General features: G+C 41.3%; 2 protein-coding genes across 5 annotated transcripts in view; one reads left to right on the top strand and one right to left on the bottom strand.

Moving 5' to 3' along the window:
- Mtbp (MDM2 binding protein) overlaps positions 1-5,130 on the bottom strand; it is a 74,014-nt gene extending 68,884 nt beyond the window's left edge. For all 3 annotated transcript variants that reach the window (XM_035449696.1, XM_027431689.2, XM_027431688.2), the window contains exons 1-2: positions 4,814-5,130; positions 3,767-3,847 (exon numbers count right to left, since the gene is read on the bottom strand). In XM_035449696.1, coding sequence (XP_035305587.1) covers positions 3,767-3,847; positions 4,814-4,934 — 202 coding nt within the window. In that variant the 5' untranslated portion in view covers positions 4,935-5,130. The remainder of the gene's footprint in view (positions 1-3,766; positions 3,848-4,813) is intronic.
- A 27-nt stretch (positions 5,131-5,157) lies between these two features.
- Mrpl13 (mitochondrial ribosomal protein L13) lies at positions 5,158-27,282 on the top strand. Of its 2 annotated transcripts, none has more exons than XM_027431690.2 (7): positions 5,158-5,322; positions 7,131-7,254; positions 13,668-13,761; positions 17,247-17,307; positions 19,962-20,048; positions 21,403-21,524; positions 27,037-27,282. In XM_027431690.2, exons 1-7 carry the CDS (start codon positions 5,296-5,298, stop codon positions 27,056-27,058), a joined length of 537 nt encoding a protein of 178 aa, XP_027287491.1. In that variant the 5' UTR covers positions 5,158-5,295; the 3' UTR covers positions 27,059-27,282. The 2 variants fall into 2 exon arrangements, with proteins under 2 accessions (XP_027287491.1, XP_027287492.1); XM_027431691.2 differs by lacking the exon at positions 5,158-5,322 and adding an exon at positions 5,632-6,290.
- The last annotated feature ends 402 nt before the right edge of the window (positions 27,283-27,684 follow it).

Consider the following 27,684-nt stretch of genomic DNA (forward strand, 5'->3'; position numbering starts at 1 on the left):
CTTCCAGAGAGCTCCGCAGAGCACTTTTTTCCTTACGGGAAGCCACTGAGTAATAAGTCCTTACAGGAAATGGACCACTCTACTTGCCTTCCTGTTAGGTCTTTCTTTCCTCCTTCCAGCTGAAATGCAAGAGGCACTACCTTCCAATACAAAGTTATCTCTCAAAATGATCCAGCCCAGGCACTCGAAACCAGCCCCTCCTCCCCCGCCACAGAGAAACCATGAGTAATATTTCACAGAGCGGTGGTTCCTGATGGAGCCTTAGCTTCACGAGCTCATCAACTGCTTCATCCCTTTCACCAACTCCCTGAAAACGCAGCCTGTCCATGACCACCCAGCCATCTCACCGGGCATTTTTTGTTTCTAGAATGTCACTGAAATTGTATTCAAATTCACCAATAGCTGACTCTTTACTAAGTTGTTGATATTTAATTTCTCACTATATGAGAGAGAGAGAGAGAGAGAGAGAGAGAGAGAGAGAGAGAGATTCAAGGGTGACTCATATGACTACTTTCCCCTAAATCACTTGGATCTGTCTCACTAATTCTGACTCCCCCTTCAAGGTCTCTTAAAATTGATGCTCTTTGAATCCTGGGATTCTTTCTCTTCCCGTCATCTATAAACAACCTCATTGTCCTCAAAGCTTCCATCTATAAGCGGATGGTATGATAACCACAGACATATCTATTCAACTTTTACACAATATTTTACTTCAATATCTTACTAGACAACTAGCTACATGTTTTAAACATCTTAGTAAATGTCACCATCACATTTCTCCCAGTCAGACTTCTCATGTCATTTATGACTCCTTTCTCCTAAACTAGGCCAACTCAACATGAAGTCAGGTATTCTTCCTCTGTTCCCTTCTGGTCTATCTATCCACCTCCTACATGCTGTCTGCCTCCTTTGCCCCCTCAGCTGGCCTTCTGCAATAACTCCAATAACTTTCTCTAATGTCTCCACTATACTACAGTACCTCAAAAGCAGATCTGGGGCTGGAGAGACGGCTCAGCGGTTAAGAGCACTACCTGCTCTTCCAAAGGCCCTGAGTTCAATCCCCGGCAACCACATGGTGGCTCATAACCAACTGTAATGAAATTTGGTGCCCTCTTCTGGTCTGTAGGCATACATGCAGACAGAATACTGTATACATAATAAATAAATAAATATTTAAAAAAACAAAAAACAAACAAAAAAACACAAAGGAACCAAAAAGGGGGAAATAAAAAAGCAGATCTGGAGGCTGGGGAGGTGGCTCACATGCCATATAACTGTGAGGACTGCAGCTCAGATCCCCAGAACCCACATAAAAGCAGCCAGGCAGGTGTGGCACACACCTGTAATCCAACACTTGCGAGGTGCAGTAGGGGGATCCCGAGGTCACATATACAGGAGAACAAGCAAATAGACATGTATACCGCATACCCACGCCTGTTCAAAGAAAGAAAAGAAGATGATGATGGTCTCATCTTCCCTGAATTAAAATCTTTTAAAGGCTGCCAACTACGATGAGGAAAAAAGTCCAAATGTCCTAAGACTATTTACAAAGGTATCTGCACAACTTATACCAGCCTAGTTTTTCAGTACACAAACCATTACCAAACAAAAGATGACTTCCAGTGTTACGACTTCCAGTTTGCCAACCGAACATCTACTATTCAGTTTATACAGGGACAGCAAAGGATCTCAATTCTGTTGCCTTCTGGTCTCCTGATGTAAAGAAACCCATGGAGTATCTTTCGATGGATAACTAGAAAAGGTAGCTAGTGAGAAAGATGAAGAACAGCAAGAAAGCAAATGGCTAGTGCTGAAATTGCTATTCACATCTATACAAACAGAGTTCTAGCTGGGCAGTGGTGGTGCAGGCCTTTAATCCCAGTACTCAGGGAGGCAGAGAGGCAGGGGCATCTCTGTGAGTTCGAGGCCAGTCTGGTCTAGAGAGTGAGTTCCACAACAGCCAGAGCTACACAAAGAATATCTGTCTCAAAAAAACAAAAACAAACGAACAAAAAAGAGTTCTGGATCAGTTACTATGATAAACAAAAGGGTAAGGATGTCTGTTCCAAGGAAAATAATCCCAGCAAAATCTTTCACAGTAAACTAATGGAGAAGTATCTCACAATATTGACAGCCCAAGGAATAAAACAATGGAACAGGGACAGCAAAGGATCTCAATTCTGTTGCCTCATGGTCTCCTGATGTAAACCCATGAGTATTCTACCCACTGAGCCATCCTGATGGCCTCCAACAAGAGTTTTTATTAGCTTTGATAGAGCTATTATCTAATTGGTTATTGGATTAGGAAGGTCACGAATGACTTCAGCTTGCACAGTCACAGGCAGAGTTCTGCATTACTATGCAAAAGGAAAGACTTATAAGAAACTCTGCCCATACAAGCAGAATGAATACTTTCAAGAGAACCTCTACAATGCTCCCAAGATCTCTTTTACATATACATTTAAAGCACAAAGGGGGGAAATCTTTGCTGCTATAATAGTAGCACCATGTACCCTTTACCAACTTAAGAAACTAGTACCATTAGTATTTGGACAACAGACTAGTACAGCTCACACAAGAAAGCATTCCTCAGTGTGAGCGCTGCCCCAGAGAGAATGGAGATTCTCTAATCAGAAAAGGAAAAGAGAGGATTATCATAGATTCAGGAGACTACCAGCTATCGAAGTGGGGGCATCTACAGACATTTCCCTCAGCTTTTAGGATCTGATCTGTTTTCATATCAGATGGAGAAGAAGCAAGAGAAAAAAAAAATGATCAAAGCAAACAACTGCATTTGTAAAATACCAATAGCGCTAAAGGGAGCAAAGATTTCTTACAAAGAAAAATAAATAAATAAAAAGTGAAATAACTTCAAAAAGTCAAAGTACTGAGAACTGAGGAGAAGACTAACTTTAGCAAGTACAAAGTTGTTTTTCTCTTAAGAGAATCAGTAGCAGCGGTGGTGGCGCATGCCTTTAATCCCAGCACTGGGGAGGCAGAAGTAAGTGGATATTTGTGAGTTTGAGGCCAGGTTGATCTACAGAACGAGTTCCTAGGCAGGCTCCAAAGCTACACAGAGAAACCCTGTCTGGAACAAAACAAACTAACAGAGAGAGAGAGAGAGAGAGAGAGAGAGAGAGAGACAGAGACAGAGACAGAGAGAGAAAGAGGGGGAAGAGAGAGAAAAAGGGGAGAGAGAGAGAGAAGAGAGGAGAAGAGAGAGAGAGAGAGAGAGAGAGAGAGAAAGAGAGGAGAGAGAGAAAGAGAGAGAGAGACAGACACACAGAGAGAGACAGAAAGAGAAAGAGGGGAGAGAGAGAAAGAGGTGAGAGAGGGAGAGAGGGAGGGAGGAAGGGAGGGAGGGAGAGAGGGAGAGAGAGAGAGAGAATCAGTAAGAATGGACAGGAAAAAACAAAATCTACAAATAAGTGGTAAAGTCAGAGTGTGAGCTTTAATAATGAGTCTTTACTCAAGGCAAGAACGTTTTACAAAGCCACACTACCCTATGCTACATATACCTAAAGGGAGGGGGAGGTAGAACAAAACTCAAGTTGGGAGTCCACAGTAACTTTTGTAGCAACTTACAACATTCAACTAGTGGGAAGGAATGGTAACGTTGCTGAGTATTTTCTTAAGACACCTCCATATCCCTGTGACTTATGCAAAATCAACAAGTATTTCTTCTAAGTTATCAAACTAACTGATTTCCAATAAAATGCTGGGCCAGATTGGGGGCAGGGGTTTTTGCTATACTGTGATAACTTACCAGGAAATGTAGCGTCATCCGGCCGGCTGGAATCATTGATGCTTCTCTTCAAGAGGTGATAAATAGTGGATGCCGTCAAGTCTGCCAAAGTAAGGGCCTAGCACAGTCATGTTACTCGGCGGGCTCAAGGGTTAACAGAATCTAGCCCTGTTTCAACTTCACTATCAGAGGACCTGAATGAAGGCCAGAATGTTGGATACAGAATACGCGTGGACTAAGATTCTATTCAAGTGCTGATGAACTAAATTTCAGCAGGCAGAGAAAATAGTCAAGGCTGCTGGTTCGTCCATGCTAGTCAGTAACAAGAAACCAAAGACTTCCTGCCAAAATGAACCATATACATTTCTTCCTCAAAAACAAACAAAAAAATCTGCTTGACCAAAACGAGGAAAATGCAACGAGACTAGACAGAGGCATCAAAAAGCAATGTAATCAAAAGCAGCTAAAATCGTTTAAAAATCTGTAATTTAAAAAAAAAAAAAAAGGAAAAAGGGCCGGAGAGAATGGCTCAGAGGTTAAGAGCACTGACTGCTCTTCCAGAGGTCCTGAGTTCAATTCCCAGCAACCACATGGTGGCTCACAACCATCCGCTAGGAGATCTGGTGCCCTCTTCTGGTGTGCATGGAAGCAGAATGCTGTATGCATGATAAATAAATAAAATCTTAAAAAAAAAAAAAGGAAAAAGTGCCGCGTGTCTCCTGCATAGAATGTAACCCGAGATCCGTGGAATCTATGTCTTTCTGCATTTTCTTCAAGGTGGAACAGACACACTTCCTAAATACACACCTGCCCAGAGGGCAGAAATTCTAGTCATGCCCCAGCTCAGTGTGCCCAACCCTTGGGGCACTGGGATCCACCACCCACACGTGAGCCTATCTTTCTTCCTGACCACACTGTTGGAAACTCGGAGGAAACTTCCTCAGGGAGGGCAGCGTCCCGGGACGGACGTCCGGCCCGCGCTCCTGCCACCCCCGGGGACCCCCTCAGAAACTCCGATCCCCTGGGCTCCCCGCGCGCTTTCCCGCCTCTTCTCAGCCCGGAGCTTACGAGGCTGCTTCTCGGTGCAGTCCGGGGACGCCGCCGCCTCCGTCCCGGGTTCGCTGTCCCCTCCTGCGGGCGACGGAAGCGTGCCTTCCCTCCAGGTGACGAGCAGCAAGTAGCGATCCATGTCCTTCGCGCCCAGACTCCATCCAGTTCTGGGGCTCCAAAGAGCCGCGCGCCGCGCGCACTTCCGGTTTCCCGCCGCCCGGCTCGCTATCCAGCCGGGAATGATGTCCCCGGGGCGCTTTTCGCGCCGATGACTCGGGGAAACGACGCTCTGGGTAAGCCACTCTCCTTGGCCCTGTTTCGTAACGAAAGGGCTCCGGGAGGCGCGGTGCCGGAGCGTGGCGGAGAAGCAGCCGACGAGCGCTCGCCCGCGGTAGGAACCCTCGTGCTGCGTTGTCTTTGTTTCCGGCCGGACTCGTGGGGGGTCGCTGGTACGGCGACCGGGCGAGTGGAAGCGAAAGGGACGCCGGAAGTCGGGGAGCATGTCCAGCTTCTCTAGGGCGCCGCAGGTGAGCTCGCGCGCCTCCGGAGGGGTGGTGTGCGCCGGGCGCTCGCCCGAGTGCAGAGCGGCGGTCTCCGCGGGGACTCGGTGCAGATGCTGAGCCTTCGGGGAAGAAGCGGCTGACACCCGTGGCCCGGAAGCTCCTGGCGGAGTCACGGGCCGGGGGTGGGGGGTCGGGACTCGGGCCACCGCTTTGACATCTGTGCTTGGCTACGGCTGCCCGTTTCGTGGCTGCCGTTGCTCGCACACAGCCCTGGGAGCGTTCCGGGGAGACAGTGAGTGGAACGGCTGAAAGTTGGTCAGTTTTGTCTGCTGCAGTGGAGTCTGGCGGGGAAGGGAGAGGGTGGAGCTGCGTGTGGTTGAGCACAGTGTGTGTCTAGCATCTGGGTTCCGTCCCCACGGAGCCCGCCTGTTATTCCAGCACTTGGGAGGTGGAGGAAGGAAGGAAGATGCTAAGTTCGGGGTCAGCCTTCTCGGCTCCATTGCAAGCTTGAAGTCGGCCTGCGCTACGTGAGACTTGTCGCAAAAGAACTGAAGGATGGGGAGTTGTTTGGCGGTTTTGACCTGGACGCCTTAGGCATTAAAAAGACCTAGCACCCAGGCTGCCAGAAGGAAGATGTTCACAGATGTCGATCTGTGTGTGAAGGAGAAAAGGAGGAAATGAGTTTGGATTGCTATTCTAGTATACCATGCGAGACGCTCATGCACGAGTGAGGCTAAAACACTGGAGTGGTGAACAGCCCGCAGTATGTATTAAAGGATCGAACGTGGGCGAAAGAAGAAACAAGAGTGACGTCGAAGAATTCTGGTTTGGGCAACCGGAAGGCGGTGGTGTAGGGAACACGGGAACCGAAGCAGATTTTAGGGAGAAGAGACGGAATTGTGGTTTTTGTGTGTTAATCCAAGATGACTCCTAGCCTAATGCCACTCGAAGTTCAGCTCCTTTAAGTGTGGTTGCTGCCTGTCTGTAATGAGGTAAATACAGGATGTGAAAATTAATGTCTTTAAACTTTGACAGCAAGTTGACATTGTGGCAGCTTTTGTATTGTTTGTCAAACTGTTTTAAGGATTGGTCTCCATGGGATGGGGGAAACTTGTCTTTGCGTATGCATGGGCTAGCTTAAAGTTTAGGATAACTAATATGAAACCCCAAGCTGAATTGTATTTTTCTAGCAGATATGCATAATGAAAGCACCTGGCCAAGAGTTTTCCGGAATAGAGATAGATAATTTTCTTAGTTTGGAGATATTGAAGAGCGTGATTTTTCTCAGGTGACATAAAGAGGTCTGTTGAAGACAAGCCTATAATACCAGATACTCTGGAGGCTGAAGTGGGAGGGTTGTGAGTTCAAGCCTTTGTGGGGTACAGAGCGAGTTCACGGCCAAACTGAGTAACTCAGCAGAACTGACTCAAAGGCATTAACGGGGCTAGTGATGTGTTTCAGTTTTGTGGAGTGCTTGCCTAGTATCCCCAGTGTCTCACATACACATAGAAATGTTGGATTTCAGTTGTGCTTTTCTGATCATGCAGTTGTGTTTAACTCTCTTAGAACTGAGGTCTTAAATTATCTTCAGTTGACAACTAGCCACCCAACTTTCTGTATAAATACACTTACTATCTCTATACAGTAATGAGAGAAGACTTTAGAGCTGGTAAAGAAAACAAAATGCACACACACATACATTTTAGTCATAGTCTGTTTTTCAAAGTAATTGTTGGCATTAATTGTAGAATACAGACGATGGCATGTGATAATGTATTTAATTATTTCCATTCTAACTAGGATTTTCTTCATCTTTTTTCTTTATTTTCAAGCAATGGGCCACTTTTGCTCGAATATGGTATCTCTTAGATGGCAAGATGCAGCCCCCTGGCAAACTTGCAGCTATAGCATCAAAAAAGCTTCAAGGACTACATAAACCAGTGTACCACCAGCTGAGTAAGTACTGTTGTAGACCCCTCATTAGCAGATATAGTGTACACTCCAGAAGAGGAACTTGTGAAGCTTATGGAACTGTGTTTAAGGGTCCCTTTCTGTGGGTATATGAGGATTCTGTATTCTCTTCCTTTTGGCAGTCCTCATCCAGTGCTAAACTGAATTTGACTTACTGAAAGAAAACACTCTTACCAACAGTAAATCACCAGTAGCCCTTACTTCAGCTCTAATAGTGTCCTGACTTGCACTGTAAATTAGGATTCCCTTCTTACCCATCTCTTCTCATGTGACATGGCTTTGAGTAGAGAGTTGTTTTTTTTTTTAACAGCAGTCCTGCCTGTTTTCTAAAAATTCTTCCCTAGAAAGATAGAGCTAGCTAAATATGGTAGGTTGCTTTAGGCAAGGTTTTCCTGTTCTGCAGCTGCTCTCGAATAATCACTCAGAGGCTTAATACTAATTACAAATGTTCAGCCAATAGCTCAGGCTTATGACTAACTAGCTCTTACATTTTAAGTTAACCTGTATTCCTTATTAGCACTCTGCCATGTGGTGGTGCCTTTATTAGCATAGCATGCTCATCTCCTGCTCCCTCTGTGCCTGGCTGGTGACTGCTCTGACTCGGCCCTTCTTCCTACCAGCATTCTCCTCGTCTGGCTCTCCTGCCTAACCTTATCCTGTTCAGCTATTAGCCAGTCGGCTTCTTTATTAAACCAATGAGAGCAATACGTATTTACAGTATACAGAAGGATTGTCCACAGCAGGTTGCCTTTTACTATTGAATTAAAGATTTGCTTTCTGTGTGCTCTTTCTAAAATGATAAACCTGTTTTCATTTTACAAGAGTTAGGCTTGTAGGCGTTTTTTGGGTAGACTTTGTTTACCGAGACATTTCCTCTCACTAAAAAGTGGATGTATCCCATAGCCCAGCCCGGAACCTCTTTTCTATCATTAAATGACTGATTTCTGTCTCAGGGCTCTACAAACTATGTGTGTTCGAATCCTTCCAGATACCTGTCTCTAGTTTTGACATGTCTGCTACACTCATGTGTCCAGTTTCTGCTTAGCGTGTCCTCTTGGGTACCCAGTATTTATCTTCAGTAAATTAGCCCAATTAGAGACATCTTACTCCTGAATTTTCCCTACCCAAACCAGCCTGTCCTCAGTTTCCTCCTTCTCTATTTCTAAGTTACATGACTCTTTTCTCAGTTCCCATGCCCTGCATAAGTATGCCTAATTTAAAAATTAGAAAGCAGCATTCCTGCAGCCTGTCAGCTTTTCACTCTCTCCCTCTCTTCTTTATTGAACTGTTGTTCTCCACACTGTCTGGCTCATACATAGTTCCTGCACAGACTAAGCTAAGTTATCTTTTCCAAAACTACAGAATAAAAAGCAATTGTTATGCATGTCCCCTCTGGGACTTAGGTCTGTGGCTCCTGAACTTCTAACATTATCCCATCTGTCCTCTGAGCAATCCTCTAAGGCCTGCTGCTGTCTCCTTGATTGGACTAAGCACATTTTTGCTTGGGTCCCTTTCATTCTCTTCTCTGCCTGCGTGTTCTTCCCCAGTCCTGCAAGCTTCACTCCTTTGGGTCCTTTGACATTTCTGCCCTGAACAAGGCCTTCCTTGAGCCCTCTGTCTAGTTGCCCATTCACCCATTAAGCCTTTACTTTGCCATTTTTTATCATTCTTATCATTAATTTGCCATTATGTGTCACTTGACATGAGCATACTTTCTGTCCACCTTTCTTCACTAGACTTGAATGTAAAAAAGAAACAAGAGCTCTAAGTACCCATGTTAAGGGGAATGTAAAAAGTGTTTGTTGTATGGATGTTTGCATTTATAAATACTAGTTAAGAAAATGAAAAGGAAAAAACAAAAAACTTTCATCTAAGGCCTTGACATTTGAGCTGCTAAATTTTGCCATGGAGCTGGAGCAAAAGAATTCAAATGATTGAATTTATCTAAGAGCACAGGTTTGTAATTTTTCTTGTTTGTTAAACCTATTTATCTTCCTTCTGTAACAAACTCTCAGTAGAGTGTTAGAAAAACCTATGCTCTGAAATCTGTGTGTAGACTATGGATGTAAAGGGCTGCCCTGCTCGATCACCTCCTGCAGTAGGCGGCCGCTACCAGCAGAGGTAGCTTGTGCCTGACGCTTTCAATCGGATGCTTCATAAACAGTCGCCTCTCTTCTTCCTGGGAGTTTGGTTCTGGAGTCACAACTGGATTACTGCACAGCGTTTCAAGGGGAAATGATGTCACACCATTTCGTCATTTCTATCATCCACTCAATGTCTAACCTTGTTTGTGTGGATCTCTGTAAAAATCTTTACGTACACACATACATACATACATACATACATACATACTTACATACACACACACACATACATACACACATACATACACACACACACACACATACTTACATACATACTTGCATGCATTCTTTAACCCTGAGCTCTTGATCCCCAACACTGTACCTTATAACTCATTTGTGAACTAAGCTTATCTAATACACGTTGTCTCTCAGAGCCATGTTGCGCAGCCTGCCCGTGCTCAGGAAGAGTACTCCTTATTCCAGTACCAGAGTCGAGGGGTTAAGGCACTTAATAAAAACTACAAATGCAAAAACTACCACACCCTCCAAATGGCACTGTTTGCACTCGAGAGAAGAAATAGAACATTGCTTTCTATAGCCACAGCAGGCAATGTGTGTATCTGGCAACTCAAGTTCTAACAACTAAGGAAACTTACAAATAGGAAGTTGTGAATAATGAGATCAACTGAATTTTGAAAGAAATAGCAAGCATCTTTTGTACTTTCCCTAAAAGTTAATGATTTTTTTCTTAAAAAATAAGAATTGGCACACCAAAACCATGCATCTTGATAGACCTGCAAATCTGTACAGTTTCTATGACTTGCCCCAGAGGTAGGTGAGAAAGTGAAGGAAGAAGATGGTGACGTTCTCATTGTACTTCAGCTACATCCTAGTATACTTGGGACTGAAACTTGGGCCCCTGCTTCCTCACAGAGGAGACACCCATTGTCTTCTGTGTGGCCATTAACACTCTGTTCCTGCTCCTTAGGAATGGAGTCAATAGTCAACAGCTTCACTTAGGCTGTCTTTGTAGAAAGAGCAGTGATAAGAAATTGGAGGTAGATGAACAAGTCATAGTCACCTGATTTCTGTCCCCAAGGACAGCAGGTACCAGCGTCCTCAGTAAGTTCTTTCTTTAAAGGGCAGTCATTCCATATGTGTCCTTTAAGTGCCATAAGTACACATTCTCCTGGAACACCGGAAAAGCTGTCATGACTGCCTGTAGGCCTCCCTTTCCTAAGAGTAGAGAATGGCTTAAGAAGTTAGAAACTTGGCCTTTTAAAGATTATACCGTAGCCTGCTTGCCTGAGTGTGTTGAACATGTTAACTACATCAGCAAAGCTTCTTATGACCACAAGATGTCACTATAATCAAATTTCTAAATCACCAGTGCCTGATAAACGCATTGTCTTTTAAAAGTTTATTTCTGACATTTAGTAGTCTACTAAGCAGTTAACTAGGCATTAGGTATTCATAATCACTGTACACATTTCTTTTGGAAAATAAACAACAAATAGTCAGACCTCTAGGAATGGCTTATAAAGTTGACAAGGTATCAGAAAGTAATGTAAATAATATTTGAAATGCTTGATTTGTCAGATGAGCCTTTCGAGATGTTATAGGAAACAGGCAAACAGGCTTGCCACTTAAAAATTATTTTGCTTTATTACCCCCACAACCCTGTATGGGGGGTGGGTGTTGTGGATGTTTTGCTGGGGATTGAACCTGAGTCCCAGACATGCTAGGTTAGTACTATAACTCTGAGATTTGATTTTTGTAGGAGATGTAGGTCAAGGAGCAGATGACAGGGACTCTTGGTGTGTAATCACAGTCTTCACAGACAGCCAGTGTTTATGGCCGCACACTGCCTCTGACTATACACATGCTCAGATGCCAGAAATCATGTTCACAAGAGTTTTTCCAAATTTGACCATAGAAAATTGGAAGTAAGCATAAAGGCCAGTGCAAACCTTCATTATTTATTGCTTTGAATAGTAATTTTAAATGGTTTTTCCACCTTATCTTATAGTATATAAAAACAATGCTGCACTGGATGAAGGAAAGAGTCGGGCCTTAGTCTCTTGACCCTAAGGCTCTTAAGTTCAGCTTAAATTGGGAGCCGGGGTAGAGAGGAGAGGAGGGAGGGGAACTGGGATTGGAATATAAAAAATAATAAAAAGAAAAGCTCCTTGAAAATGAAAAAAGATGAAGTAGGGCTCGTGAAAGTAGGGGGTGAAACAAGCTACAGACCAGAAGAAAACCACAGAATTAACAAAGAACTGAGATTAGTAAACAGCTGAAACAATACTAAATGTCACAACCTAATTAGAAAGTGAAATGGTCCATGGGCTGATGGCAGGTACGTGGAAATCCAGTGCAAGCCAGCAGGGGGGGTGCAAATTAAAACCACTGTGAGCTTTAAACAAAATAATAAAATAGCGATAGTGAGTGAAAACAAAGGAGAAGTTGTACTATTCATTTCTTATTGGTGGAAACATAGGAATGCTGATTTATTTACATTCAGTACATGGACAGAAACTGTACGTTTTTTACTTAAAAGTTTAAAATTGTGCTGGTGTGTGTCTCAGTGAGTGAAATGCTTGCTAAGCATGTCTGGCAACCTCAGTTCAATTCCTGTGACGCACAGAGAGATGGAAGGAGAGAACCACCTTCAGAGCAGTGTCCTCTGACATCTGTGTGAGCACACAAGTACCTGCTTTCACACAAGCAAAGTAACAGCTTTTTAAATCTTTAAATGAAGACATTTGTATTTCATTAACAAATTTAGACAAAAGCAATCACACAATAATCACGACTATAGTCTTTTCCACCAGTGGTTGCTTTTGTATTAATCTGTAGTTCACTTAAACACATAACTTCATATTGAAAAATAATCTACACCTTAGATGGGAAAGACCTTGTTTTTATCCTGTTTGTAGTGTTTAATGCCCTCAAAAGAACCTTTTTGATTTTTGTGAAATTTTTAAGTGACTCTAGATGTTTTGTACATATTTAAAATTTAAAGATTCGGTTTTGTTCTTCAATGGGTATCACAGCTGAGCCTGACTCGGTAGCCATGTGTGTCAGTAAATCGCCTAACCGCGAAAGGCCCGGGCTGCTGTAGCTGTGAAGTGTCTGAAGCTGGAGTCCTCTTGCCATGCTGAGGCATTCTGGGACATTTCCCGCCTCCTTAGCTGAGCTCCTGGTTCTCTGTCCACCGTGTGCCACTTTTAGGAGCTTTTGTCGTTTCATTAGGCAGAAGCTGTCTGACGTTGTCTTCCAGCCCATCAGCAGCAGGCTTTCCAGTTGCTCGCTTTAGCCGCTTTCCCCTTTGACACTGGCAGTGCAAATCACTGCTTCATCTCCTTTCCTTCTCCCGAGGTCCTAAAATAGGATCCTGTCTGAAAACTCTGTGGTCCAATTCATTCTTTCCCTAGAACCTTTTCGTGTGATTTTGGAGTTTATAGTAGTATAATAATTTATACTTATTATTTTTGAAGTTTGTTGTTGTTTCTGATTAGTGGAATAGTGATTTAATGTTTCAGATTAGCTAGTGACATTAGGAACGGTGGCTCATGTGAGAATTTGCACATTGGCATTTTTGTTTGTTTCTAGATAGACACAAACTTAAAGGTCTTTTTCCTAAGGAAGTTAACAAAGTACGTGTATTGTGGTTTTCAGGTCATCTGCCCTGTTCAGGATGTTTGCAGTCATTGCTGAGAGAGCTAGTCTAGATTTGACTGGTTAGTTGTGGTTGGAAAACGCCTTGTGGAAGTACTTACAGCATAAAGCCATAGTGTTCTATTGTTCTCTAAAACTGAAAAGAATGATAATCAATTGTAATTTCTCACATTTGTTTCTAATTTGCCTATTGGTAAAACGCTCTTTGTACTTTGATGTACATATTGTTTTCATTGTCTTTGCTATTTGTAAAGAAACACTTGTATCATCTACTTAAAGGTAACTGTAATAGAAATGCTTAAGTTTTAGCAGGAGCATTATCATTGGGAGAAATAAAAGGAAAAGTAATCGTGTGCCTCTAAGGAATGTGTTGTCATTATTGTCATCTTTTAAAAGTTTCTTGTACCTTCCTTCCAGGGTTGGGATTTTCCAAACGGCCCGCCAGCTCTAGCTCTTTCTGTGCTTACGTGGTGTATCAAATGAAACAAATGTGCTCAAGGACTGTGGTGTTTCACTGTGCCTTTTCTTTTTCAATGTGGTGTTTGCACTTTGCTAACTAAATAAGCAAGCCGTGTTTTTTAAGACTTTGATGTTTTCATACAGTCTTTCTCGCTTGTGTCTTTTGAAATCCAGGTGACTGTGGAGATCATGTTGTCATAATAAACACAAGACATATTGCATTTTCTGGAAACAAGTGGGAACAAAAAGTGTACTCCTCACATACTGGGTAAGAAAATGCTAAGGAACACAGTTCAGATGTGTGGCTTTAATAGTACGGTTGTCCTTATTTTAAAGGAAAAAGGGAGTTGGTTTTTTTTGTTTTTTTTTAAAGCGTGTAAGGAAATACTGAATTTACTAATATTGCATGTTCAGCTTAGTGAACAAAAACAGGCTACCACCCAGCACAACATCAGTCTTTCTCCTTCCTATACTCCATCTGTTTGCAGCACCGTCTGAACACGGACGTCTCCCACGGGGGTAAAGGATGATCACTCTTCTCTAGCTCCCATCTTGTCTGTCACCATCTGTCTTTGGTAAATGAACTTACTGAGTATACTGTGGGTTTTCAAGGACAGTGGGATTCTTTCCTCCATTTTTCCAGCTAGGCCATCTTTCACTGTAAAATAGATTTTCTTCAAAGACATATCAATTTTGTGGTTCATAACGTTTACTGTCAGCCCAAACTCTTATTTTTTTTCTCACATGTCCTTGTTAAATTATGTCTCTTCTTTTATCTCCACCACGTTATTTTGAGATCCCGATTTTACCATCTATATTGACTTAATCTAGAGTTTCAAATAAAAGGAAAAATTAAAACATACCTCTGTACAGTCATCCAAGTTATGGTTATAAATGTTGATCTTCCACTTTTTTTAATTTTATGTGTATGCATGATATTACCTGCATGCATTTATATACATGGAGCATTTGGGTACAGTGCACAAGGAGTCCATGGCTGCAAAGCCCCAGGCAAGAGACTTTTTCGTGATTCATACCTTTAAGTTGGTCTCCAACATGTAGTACAAATAATAAAAACCCAAGGCAGATATTGGGGTTCAAGCTGAAGATCAGAAAAGCAAAGCAGCCAACCACTAGGGAGATCTGATCGCTATCAAGGCTGGGTGATCCGCCTCAGCATGACTGCAGTCTGAATGAGACCCTGAGCTCCAGTCTTATATTCCTCTCTAGTGCTGGGATTAAAGGTGTGCACCACCCTGCCTGGCCTCTATGGCTGTGGTTAGCTTTGCATTCTGATCTTCAGGCAAGCTTTATTAGATCATAAACAATATATCACCACAGTTCTTTCCAGAGTCATTCTACCATTGTAGACTTATACCTGGTTTTTGATGACTGGGGCCATAACATTAAAAACAACTTAATAAGGTTCTGTATTTTTTATGGACATCTGGTTATTTTCACTTGCTTAATAGTGAGGTTTCTGCTCTTTCGTATCACCTTTGTGTATTCTGAGGAAGGGCATAATTTATTTGGAGTTTTCTGAGACAGACTTTCATGAAGCCTAGACCTGCCTTGAGCTTGATATGTGACTGAATCTGGCCTCTGATCCTCCAGTCTCTGTCTGCAGGTGCTGGGCAGTAGGACTGTGCTGCACCCCCAGCTTCCTTTTTTATGTGCTTTTAATCTATTAAGCATTTAAATCTGTTGTTAAATTTTTTGTTTCTCAAGAACTTTATGGTGTTCTTTATTGTTACTTAATTTTTATATAATTTAGTATGGCTTTTCCATTGAAATTCTTTTGATTTCTTGTCTCAAAAAGGCTTTCTGGACAAATAATTTATGAGCATTGACTTCTCATTTTTTTTTTTCATGTTGAATTACCTTGTCTAAATTCACTGAACTGTTTTGACATGACTGTCAAAAGTCATGTCATCACTCTCTTTAGGACAGGATGCTGTCTGATGTACCTATGCAACCCTCCTACGCAGCAAACAGACGCTTAGAGCGTGTATGTTGAGTTCATTTATTTGAGAGACTCGTGACTGTCATATCAATCACATTGCCTTACTCTCTCGGGGCATTTCAGAAAGGGAAGAAATGTAGTTGCCTTTCGCTGGTGAGAATCAATTGCGTATCACATTGCTCAAGTCATCCCCTGCTTGGGATTCTCATTAGCTTTCCAGGTCCTTCAGGAGAAGGTCCAAAGTTCTGAAATATAGCATAAATGGTATTATGCTTTAGAATTTGCCAGCCCAGTGTTAAAAATAGAAAGATAGTCTTTAGCATAGACATTACAAAGTAATTTTCCATGAAGGGAAAGACTATAGGAATAGACGTCTAGACGGGTGTTTCTTCTTCTAAAACTGAAATTCCATGAAACAAATAAGTCGTAGCAGTTTGGAAATGACCTATCTTTCTCAGTAAGCATATAATATGTTTAAGTTAAAGCCCTAATGTGTGGCTTACTTAATTATCTTAAAATGTTTTCAGAATTTCTTGAAAGTAACTTAAATTTTAGTAATCCTAAATTTTTCTCTTAGAATCCACTGGCTGTCCTCTTTTCCCCTTTTTGCTTTTTCTTTTTGTAAAAGCCATTTAATTTTTTTTTCTTTTATTTAGGATAATAAGCCCTCATAACTATGTATTGTTGTCAGTTTCTTATAATTTCACAAATATCATTTTCTCCTTTGACTCAGTTTTGTAAAATTAGGTGGGGCAAATAACAGTTTCTATTAGACTGCCTCACACACACACACAAAACCAGTGTCTCGCCACTATCTGGGAGCCGCTGACAGCATCTGGTTTCTAGGTCTGGATCTGGATACCACGCCAATCCCAGTTTGTCCACTTAAGTCCGCTGTTTGATCTGAGCACTAGGACATAGGTAATTTATTGCCTGGAACCAACCCATAATTCCTAGTGATCTTTACTGACTATTAGGACAGCATAGTTATCTGTATAATGAACTGGCTGGATTATTGGTACCCACCTGTAATCCCAGTGTTTGGGAAGCAGAGGATAGACGACCAGGGGTTGAGTATCACCCTCCGCTCTGTGAGGAGGTGTAGGCCAGCCCAAGCCATGAGACCACGTCTCAGTGTCAGCAGAGCATGAACTTGACTTCAGGACCACGTGCTCTGCCACCACTTTCCCAGGTTCTCATACCTAGATTATGCAGTTAACCTAACTGGATAGGGAACATACGTTATTCTGGCTCATTGCTATTTCTTTGTTGAAATAAATATGTGGTAACCTAGATAGAATGGAACAGGTAAGAAAATGAATGAAGGAATAACATTTTTTATGTGTACAGTGTTCGGCCTGTATGTCTGTCTGCAAGCCAGAAGAGGGCACCAAATCTCATTACAGAGGCTGGGAATTGAACTCAGGACCTTTGGAAGAGCAGGCAGTGCTCTTAAGTGCTGAGCCATCTCTCCAGCGCCAACAAAATTCTTACGAAAATAATTATGCTAAGAATTTTCCGAGATAACTACCTGTGAAATAGTTATAGAGAATATTCTTTAAACAGCATAGCTTACTTATTTATTTTTAGTGTGTGTATACGTATGCATGTGTACTTGTAAGTATGTGTGTGCATGTACATACACATGCTTGTGTGGCAGTCAGGATAGCTTGCACACACACACACGTTTTAATTTTTAATAGTTTCCAGAGGCGAGACATAACTTGTTAGAATCATTTGGTTATTATGAAAGGATGTTCAGCTTAAGAACATGTTTCTCCTTTGAACAGCTACCCAGGTGGGTTTCGACAAGTAACAGCTGCACAACTGCATCTGAAGGACCCAGTGGCGGTAAGCTTATTGTTTGTATTGGTCGTCTGGCAGGACTGATATGGACTGTTTTTACCATGTCCCTTTTAATAAAGGCACCACTCAGGGTGATACCTGCTTCACTGTATTACACAGAGTTTTATTAATGCCATGTTCATTATCGTTCAATTCTATTTCCTAATTACCATCATTAGTTACATCAACTCAAAGAATGTAGACACTTTTCTATTTTGGGCATGTCGGTCATGGTCTAGAATAAGTGCTGCAAATACCTTGGGAGAAAGACAAAGGGATATAATGTGTTTGTTTAGTATATTTTAAACTTACCAACTAGTTTGTTTGCCTGATTTGTTGTCTCATTGAGACAACAATTAACAAATGTTAATGGGCTTTTTTATGTCTGTATAGCTCTGTCAGTGGAGGATTGTGTATTTTGAAGATTTAGTGTTAGGTGAATCTAAGTTTGGGATTATAATCTTAGAACAGACAGATCAGCATCAGTGTGTTTGGCCTTCCGTATCTCCAGCAATCCTTCTGACCTTGAGCTCTGTGGTTCTCCTAGTCTCCTTTGGATTTGCATTTACCTGGGTTTTAATTCTATAGTTTAAACTTCCTAACCCCTTCTAACATCCAGTATCCCTCCCAGTATTTCATGGATGAGAAAACAGATCCCTGAAGGAAAGCAGGGCAGCAATGCATTATAAGAAAATAAAAAACAAAACAAACAAAAAAAAACACATACCCAAACAAAAAACAACACAACACAACACAACAGAAGTCAAATGTCAGGATAAATAACAAGAGTATTGAATTGGAACGGCTAAGAAAATATTGAGCAGGTGTGCTTGTTAGAAATGAAACCCAGAGTCTAGGCTTTGTACTAGGCAAACACTCTACCAGTAACCTGCAACCCTAACCCCACAAGATAAATCAAAGAACAGTTAATAAACACCATTGTTAATTAAATATGTATCATTATTAAAATATGTAAAATAATCACTATTAATACGCATTTATTATTAATAAACATTACTATTGGTGTTTATTATTATTTGAATGATATAGTCAACAAAGTTCTAATCCATATGTTTGTCCCACTACTACCAGAACATAAAGTCTTCTTTTGCTGTTTTACAACTTATTTTTCCTTTTCCTTTGACAACTAGCATTTTTTCTTAAATGCATTTGTAATTGAACAAGGTATTACTCCTCCTTATTTTCATAAAAAAGTTGGAGGGAGAATGGATAAGTTGTCATGATGCAACTATTTCTTTATACTCCTTTGAGTTTCCTTGATGATTTACATGTAGGAGAGGGATATTCTATTATAGTCAGACCTAGCAACCATTTAGAAGTTCCACATGTCACCATCTGTACATAAATGCTCAGACACCACTTCTTAGGAACTGGTTAATGTTCTGTTTCATGGCTAGTGTGGTTTTACACTGTTACAGCTCACAGTGTTGTGTTCATCTTACTTGTTATGGCCTGTATAGAAAAATACTAAGGCTGGCCGGCCGGATGACACTCCCCGACATAACTGTTACAACAAAGTACAATTTTAATTGTAAGTTTAAAAGTTTCAGTTAGTTTCTGTTTCTTTGGGTGCGTTAACTGTACACTAGGAGGCAATATAATTCAACTTTTTAATAGTGACACTTAATAAGGTTTGTAAAAACTTTTTTAACATTTTTTACTTTTCAAGTTACCATGCACCAAATGGGTTTAATTATGGCAGCTGTATACACATGTGTCTTTCTACTTTGTTCTAATTAGTTTTGATGAACAAAAACTGAAACATAATGCAAAATGTTGAAGGCTTAGAACATACTTCATTTAAACCTGTTTGCATTATTACCTCATTGAAAGATCTTCATTTGTTAACATTTTATTTATTAATTATTTTCCTGTGTATGAGCGTTTACCTGCATGTGTCATCCTAGTAAGTTATGGAGAGAAGTGGATTTTGGGGGTGATTGCATATACTCTGTTTCTGTTTCTGTTTCTGGGAGTAATACCACTTCATTTGAATGCCTGTAGCCATTAGACAGACAGACAGACAGACAGACAGACAGACAGACAGACAGACAGACAGACAGACAGACAGACGGACGAAATTAGGTCAGTCTTTATCCACAGTCAGTGTCTCTGCTGCTAGGTGAGGCTGATTACAGCCCTTGCTCCACAGCATCATAAATATGTTGTTAAGATGTAACACACTGGCTACCATACAACTAGTAAATTGTTGAACATTCATTGTGGGCGTTGCTATAACTTACTTGTGTCTTAGGGTCAGTGTAACTGCACTTAGATTAGTTTGTGAGTTTAAATCTCACTGGTCTCCTCCTGGAGGAGACGGAATTCAGGTCCCCCTGGATCTTATGTAAACTTAGAAAATGACTTGTGTTGAAAGTTAGCACATAGAAGGGTTATGTCTAGTCCCTCCCATGAGCTCTTTTTCTCGACAAGCAGTAAGCAGGCAGGACCTCTAGAAAACAGTAATATAGACGGGAGTAATGGTTCTTTTCTGGTGTTCCTGTGTAATTTGCTTTGTCTGTGCCTTTACTGTGTTCACATGGAGGAATCTTAGCCGTTCCTTTTCACCTCTGTTGTTTTGCTTTCAGTCCATCCTTGATCTTATCATCTATTAAGTCCTCCGTGTATCTGCTTTTCAGATTGTGAAATTAGCTACTTATGGCATGCTGCCCAAAAACCTGCACAGAAGAACAATGATGCAAAGGTTGCATCTTTTTCCAGATGAGGTAAGTCAGCAGCTCTGAGAACAGTGCTCTAACTCAGTGCTCAGGGAAGCCTTATTTGCTGCTTTCAAGCAGTTGCCATAGGTTTGCCTTCAATAATTGCATCTCCACTTCCAACATATTTATCCTATTTTAAAGTAAACACAGTGCATACACTTAAGAACTCGCACACACAGTGCTAATTATTCCTTTGTTAAACCATTAAGTGACATGTCAATAAAATAAAAATTCAGAAGATCTACAAGTTCTGTTTGCATGTCAGACACTGATTTCTTTTTTTTTTTTTCCTTTTTTGGTTTTTAGGGGCAGGGTTTCTCTGTGTATCGTTGTAGATGAGGCTGGCCTCAACCTCACAGAGATCCTTCTGCCTCTGCCTCCTGAGTGCTGGGATTAAAGGCGTGAGCCATCACCACCTGGCTACTGCTTTCTTTTTAATGGGAACTATTATGAGTGCCCCCTATAAAATGGAGGTCCTCGATGACAGTTTCATCAACTGTGAAAAAATAACTTTGTCTCATTTTATGTGGTAAATAGTAGGCTTTCTGTGGATCACAGATTAATAACTCTAGTTGCTAATTATTGCCCATGACTTAACAAGAATGTTTTAAATTGTGATTTGTACAGGCTAGATCACTGTCTGCATAACCAAACTAAATTCTGAAAAGGAAAAGGAAAGTTTAGAAAGAATTAGTACTGAATACAGCGACCTGTTACATCACTCAGCCGGGTGGAAGTGTGAGCATGAGCCAACACAGCTCCTTCTTACAGCAGACAAGCAGGGAATAAATTAGCTACTGAATTTTCAAAGTCAAATTGCCAGGGTGGCACACATCTGTAACCCATCACTTGGGAGGCTGAGGAAGGATGATCACAAGTTCAAAGCCAGCCTGGGCTATCTAGAGTGTTTCATGACCAGCCTAGGTAAAACCCTGTCTCAAGGAGCTAAAACGGAGAGGGAGAGAAGAAGAGAAGAACCAATTCCAAAATGTGTCACTGGTCCATTGTACTCTTCAGGGATTTATACAAAGAATTTTTTTTTTTTAATTGTGGTGTTTTTTCTCATTCCTTTGGCTAGTTCCTTTTTTTTTTTTTTTTTTTTTTTTTTTTTTTTTTTTTTTTTCCTTTTGGTTTTTCGAGACAGGGTTTCTCTGTGTAGCTTTGGAGCCTGTCCTGGCACTCGCTCTGGAGACCAGGCTAGCCTCGAACTAACAGAGATCCGCCTGCCTCTGCCTCCCGAGTGCTGGAATTAAAGGCGTGCACCACCAACGCCCAGCTTTGCTAGTTCTTAATACTGTTTATTGTTTATTACTTGGAAATATATTTTAAGAATTCTAAGTACCGAATATGCTTGATTTAGGATATTCCAGAAGATATTCTTAAGAATTTAGTGGAAGAGCTTCCTCAGCCACGGAAAGTGCCTAAACGGCTGGACGAGTACACCCAAGAAGAGATAGAGGCTTTCCCAAGAGTGTGGGCTCCGTAAGTGCGCTGTCCTTGTGTCTTTCCTCTCTTCTGCCTCTCAAGCTCAACTTTAAAATAGTAAGATCCTTAAACGTGGTAGGAATAAACAGTCGCTTATTCCCTTTGAAACTCAGCAGCTATTAACTGCAAATAAACCCCATGCCAGGGACGTGCAAGGGTGTTGTTGGAGACTTGGAGGTAACCTTATTTGGAGTGACTGTCTCTTTTAATGGTAAATCCACTGTCATTAACCTAAAGCAGTGAGTCTGGATTTTCAGATTGTTTCGTAAGACAAGAATGTCTCTTAATGAAAAGTCCATTGATTCTGGAATTTTAGTTTTGATCCTAGAAGAAAAAAAGAATAAAACGTTTTCCTCTCTTCCATACAAATTTCCTCAATCTTATGCCGGTAATGACAAGCTGTCTCTATCTAATTGTCTCCAGGCTTCTTTGACCTGGAAATACAGTTGAAGTGTGTGACTCCACTTTCTCAGGCAGTGCCTCCTGGGACCCTTCGCTGGCTTAGAGTCGCCCTTGTAGGCTGTTGTCATGGGCTTTCCCTTTCACTATCGTATTTATCCTTGAGATATGTGCGTGTTTATCTGTTTAGTGTCCTGTGCTCATTTGATTTCACAATAAGACTACATCCTGGTCTCGCTTAGTGCTAAGCACAGAGCCTGGCACACTCGGCAGATTCTTCCCAAGTGAATCAATTAAGATGCACAGTTTTCTTCATCAGCTTTTATAAGTGAAGTTCTAAAAAAAAAATTTAGGAAAAAAAAAAAACAAATTATTTTTCAGTTTTTACAAATATTTATCACTATCCAGAATAACTTAATTCATATTTTTTACTATTCATCTCCCTAAATTAATGACAGTAAAAACAGCAAGAAAGAATTTACAGTACTTTACATATAATTATAGCTACTTATCCTCTGAGCAAACTAATAAGATAGTATAGTTTGATACCCGTTTTCTATAAATTGGAAAATATAGGCAGAGAAGGGTGTGGATTAGTCACTGAAATCACATAATCATAAGTGTTAGATTCTGGATTGAGCCGAAGGTGACCAGCTCCTGGGTCATCCTCCAAGCTGTAGTGGTAGAGTGCCCCCATTGCCCTGTGCATCTACGCTGTGCCAAACTAAATGTGTCAGCTGCTAGTGACTGCCTACCTGTGGATGTAAGTACTGAACAGTCAGTGCAACTGAGAAACCCCACCCAACTCGTGGAGGTAGTACTTGCCACATGTTCTCGGGCCTCAGTGAAAATCCTTCAAAATTAACCTGGATAACTTCCATACTTAGGCTTAGATTTGCCTTTATGTGACCTAAGTCTATACCCCTAAGCAAACCCCTCATCTGAACTTACCTAGTACCGGCATGCTTGGTAATATAGCCTTGTTTTATGAAAGTATATACATAGAAAGAATCCCAGATACTCAGCTTTGTTCAATCGCATTTTAAAAACAGTAACTAACCTGTCCTATCAAGTCCTATCAAGTTGCCTTCTGTGACAGCCTCCCATATATAAGTATTCCATGTCTAATGGCCTCATAGAATCACCATCAGAAGTAAGTTTATAGTCCTGACAGGAGAATCATAGTAGCACTTTTTACCCTTATCTAAGTTTAACAAAAGCAGTGTGGCAATATATCAACATTGAAAACTAAATCTATTTAATATTGTTATATCAAGCAGTACTGGTCACCCTGCTTACTGTAACTGAGTGTCTCCACTAAGTAAATAGACTTAGAAAGGGCTTTGCTGTGATTATTTTTAAGGAGATCCTCAGTGGAAGCTGGAGCCGCTTGGTTTAGTTTTGAGTTTACTGCTGTGGGGATGGATTTTCCTGCCCTTTCTCTCCATAGTCCCCTGTAGCAGGAATATGCATTAGACGTTAGGCTTTTCTTTATGGCTCATTAAAGTTGTGGTCTTTTCTCCTAAGTAGTTATACAACATATGGTAACTTCTATTGCCAAAATAGTAAATGGATATGCATTTACTGAAACTTTATCTTGTATAGGTGTATTACTCATTTAACATAAATCATTCAAAATGTCGTTTTCTCTGCATAGTACATCCGCCATCAGGTTCGGGTAGTTTTTAGTGATGAAACACATGTGACCAGGAACAGCTTCATAGACAGCTGGCTCTGGCCAGCTGCAGGAATGAACCCTGCACCACTGTTACTGTGTGGCAAGGAATAGACTTGAATTTGATGTAATTTTAATAAGCTTAAATTTCAGTAACCACAAGTGACTGCCTTGCTGGGCTATACCATTGATGTTTAGCATTTCCTAAATTCTGCATAGTTTAAAAGTAAAATTAAAGTGTCTCAAACACCATTCAATTCTATGCACTGAAAGTAGACTTTCTTATTTTTTGAATGTTCACCTTTCTGGGATGAAAACCTCTCTCCTTTTGGAGGAAGGATAAACTTTTATTCCACCAAAAATAGCTGAACCAAGAATATAGTCTTAGTTTGGAGTATAACCACTAAAAATGATGCAGGGTCCAACTGACGATGGATCTGCAGACATGACTGAAGCAGGTGTCCCTGGACCACACCCGGAGTGGTGTGTGTGTGCGTGCGTGTGCGTGTGCGTGTGCGTGTGCGTGTGTGTGTGTCACTGGTAATAAAACTTGTATGGGGATATTTGTTGGCATTGGGAATAGGGAAATTTACAGACTTTTCTCTTGGAGGCTAAAACTTTTAAACAACAGGTAATAGTTGCCAACCTAAACATTAAGCCTGCAGGTGATTAATAAGTTTGATTTCATCTTAATTAAAAACTTTCATTGTTGGGATTTCATTTAAATCAGTAATTCTCAATCCATTTTACCCTTTGGGGGGTCAAATGACCACAAAGGTCCTCTAAGACCATCGGAAAACATAGATTTTTATATTACTATTAGTAACAGTAGCAAAATTATAGTTATGAAGTAGCAAGAAAAATAATTTTATGGCTGGGGGGTCACCACATGAGGAATTGTATTAAACGGCCTCAGCAATGGGAAGGCTGAGAACCACTGATTGAAATTGTTTTAGTGCTTACAGTGGTTGGGTTCTTTTAGGCCTACTCTCAGCATGTGCTAAGGCATTTTTTCCTAGTTATTGATTATTTTTTTTTCCTTGTTTGTTTTTTGTTTTTCATGACAGGGGTTCTCTGTGTAGCTTTGGAAACTGTCCTGTAACTCACTCTGTAGACCAGGCAAGCCTTGAGCTCAGAGATCCACCTGCCTCTGCCTCCCAAGTGCTAGGCTTAAAGGCGTGTGCCACTATCACCCAGCTGATTAGTCTTTTTTAAATAATGGTAGCAGAGAAGAGATAAAAATCTATTGATCATCACTTTTTTAAAGTAAAGCCATTTTTCCTTATTGGTAATATTGGCTGTCCATCTCACTTCTTTCATTAATGGGTAAATTTGTCATGTTAGTGTCTTTTACACCTAAAGAATACAGAATTTTTAGGGGGGGAAATGCTATAAAGTTATATTTTATGCTCTAGAAAATACAAGTTAGGTGTATTAGGTGCCTGAATGTACAAGTGTAATTGTGGGGTATGCACTTGGAATTTCTCCTTATTTATGAGAAGAAATTAAAAAATAACAGGACTATTCTTTCTTTACACTCCAGTTGCCTGAAATTGTAGCTTTGAAGTGAACAATTGTTTTAATACTATCAGTAATTATTTCCATAATTTTTGTAGTTTTGCCAGCATATTACATAACTCCAATAATTATATACTCTGTGGTGCTCTTGCTGAAATGGAGAATTTTTATTGGCTCATTTTAGACCTCTTTCATTTTGAGTTTTGCATAGTTCTGCAGGAGAACTGTTACTTGGAAAGACTACCTTGGTGGATGCTTTTATCTTGAACTGCCTTGCATTTTCATCCTTCACTTGTTAAGGATGATTTGTAGTAAACAAAATTCACCTTTCTAGAGAAACTGAGTGGAGAGTTTGAGCGTCTTTTGTAACAAGTTTTTCTCTGTCCTGCCAGCCAACTCCCAAATAATGACACAGAGCTTAGTATTGATTATGAAAGCGCCACCTTAGCATAGGCTTGTCCCATTAGTTAAATTAACCTGTAACATAAATTAACCCATTTATATTAATCTGTGTTTTATATCATGGCTTTTTATCTTTCTTTCATCTTGCACCCTGTTTCTTCTTCCTCTCTGGCTGGCGACTCCCACCTTCTTCCCATAATTCTCTCCCTCTCTGCCCGGAAGTCCCCCCCCCCCCCCCGTACCTCCTTCTGCCTAGCTATTGGCCATTCAGCTCTTTATTAGACCAGTCATAGTGACACATCTTCACTCAGGGTACAGAGCTCCTCCAGCAGTCAGTGAGTGGTGCTTGGACATTAACAGTGAGAACCCCGTATTCCCCATGTAACACAGCTGCCGAGCATGCTACTGGAAAGGGGCCTGCTGGGGGGGGGGGCACACGTAATGAGGACGACCACGAGTGGTCTTGGAATTGCCTTCCCACGGAGTTGGAGTGGGCTTAGAGTGTTTAATGAGTAACCCACTTGATGCTGCAAAAGCAAAGTGGGGCTCCAGGTGCTGGGAACAGTGGCCCCAGGAAAGACCCAAAGGAGTGCCCTGTTCAGGCTGCAGCTGCTAAAGGGAGCAAGGCTTCAGCTTAGTGTGTGACCTCTGACCTGGAAGCCATTCCTCCTAATAATGTGCATATTACCACTTTTACTGTCATTACTGTTAACAAGAGTTTTACCGGTGCCCTTATAAAGCATGCTTTAGCTCATAAACTTGAAGATAGTGAAGAAAGATTTTACCTAATCCTGTAAGGAGCGGGGATCTGGGTTGAGAGCTTCGGGGTTTTCTATGACTGTGCTACTAGCGTGGTCATGTGGCATTTTCCCACAAGACTCAAGTTAATCTACTGTTCCTCACAGTCAGGAGCTATTAGCAGAACTTAAGGAAGAGGGCGCTCTCCAACGTTCCTATTTATTTCAACCAGGCCATCACCTGGGGATTTGTAGTGCTGCCCTTTGCTCACATGGGGCCTTCTAAGCAGCTGCTGTTCTAGCTATGAACAGAGACGTCAGTTCTACGTGAGAAAAAGAAACTTGTGATTTTAGAGGTTTTGTTTTGTTGTTTTTTTTAAAGCATATTAAACTTGCATCCAAGGTCCAAGGCTGACCTGTGCGAGTCCGTTTTCTCTTGCCCTGGTGTGAGATCCAGGGATCAATGTTAAGTCATCAGGCCTGCGCACTGGCACCTCTACCCACTGAACCGCAGACCAGCCTGAGAAACGGAACTTTTCAGTTACTAAGTACATAGATACTAGGCACAGGGAGACTGTGGTCTACTTTCCAGACTGCTTTGAAGTTGTCTCTTCTCTCTTGTGATACTTGGGTTTGAATGTGTTTTAGAAGTGCTGTCCTTAGGTGTTTGTAGTAAACAGTCGCTTCCATTTTAAATGGGAAAGTGATCTTTTTTCTTCAACCTGGAGAAAATGAAATAATGGCTCATGAAGAAATAAACTTGGTTTTTGTCTTTCAGACCTGATGATTATCGGCTGTAGGAAAGCGGAGATGGTGAAACAACAGCAAGAGACTGGATGCTTCCTAGGGAAGCCATGACCCAGGACAGAGAGAAAACCGCACTGGCGCTCCTGTGGGAACAGTCAAAGGCAGGACCCAGTGGGATATTGCAGTAGAACATCCTGCATACTACCTTACACAAGTGTCTTACGGAACCTGATTGAAACGCTGTAAATGTTAATAAACCTGCTAACTAAGTTGTCTATTCAGTATGTCATTTACTGGAAACATAGCCGCTCTACAACCTGCAGTTATAAGTAGCCAACATCCCCATCAGTGTGTATTTCCTCACCAAACAGATTACTGTCCTTATACCTGGGGACAGGCCCATCCTCCCTGTGCCTTTCTTTACCTGTTGTGTGTAAGGTAAATTGTAACTCCCATTCTGCAGAGCTCATCGTTGGGCTCAGTAATGTTCACTCTAACGAGTATATGCTGCTGTCATCTCTTTCTGTGTCCTACATAGCCAGTCCTGTTCTTTGTGGTCTTAGGAGATGCTAGAGGCTGTAGCAATTGGAGGTCAGCTCAAGATGAGACTCTTCTGACGGTGCCTTTCATGAAATATCCCTGTGTTGGCGACTAACTCATGTTCCCGTGAGTAGTTCCA

The sequence above is a fragment of the Cricetulus griseus genome, chromosome 10 (genome assembly GCF_003668045.3).
Source record: "Cricetulus griseus strain 17A/GY chromosome 10, alternate assembly CriGri-PICRH-1.0, whole genome shotgun sequence".
Classification (NCBI taxonomy): domain Eukaryota; kingdom Metazoa; phylum Chordata; class Mammalia; order Rodentia; family Cricetidae; genus Cricetulus; species Cricetulus griseus.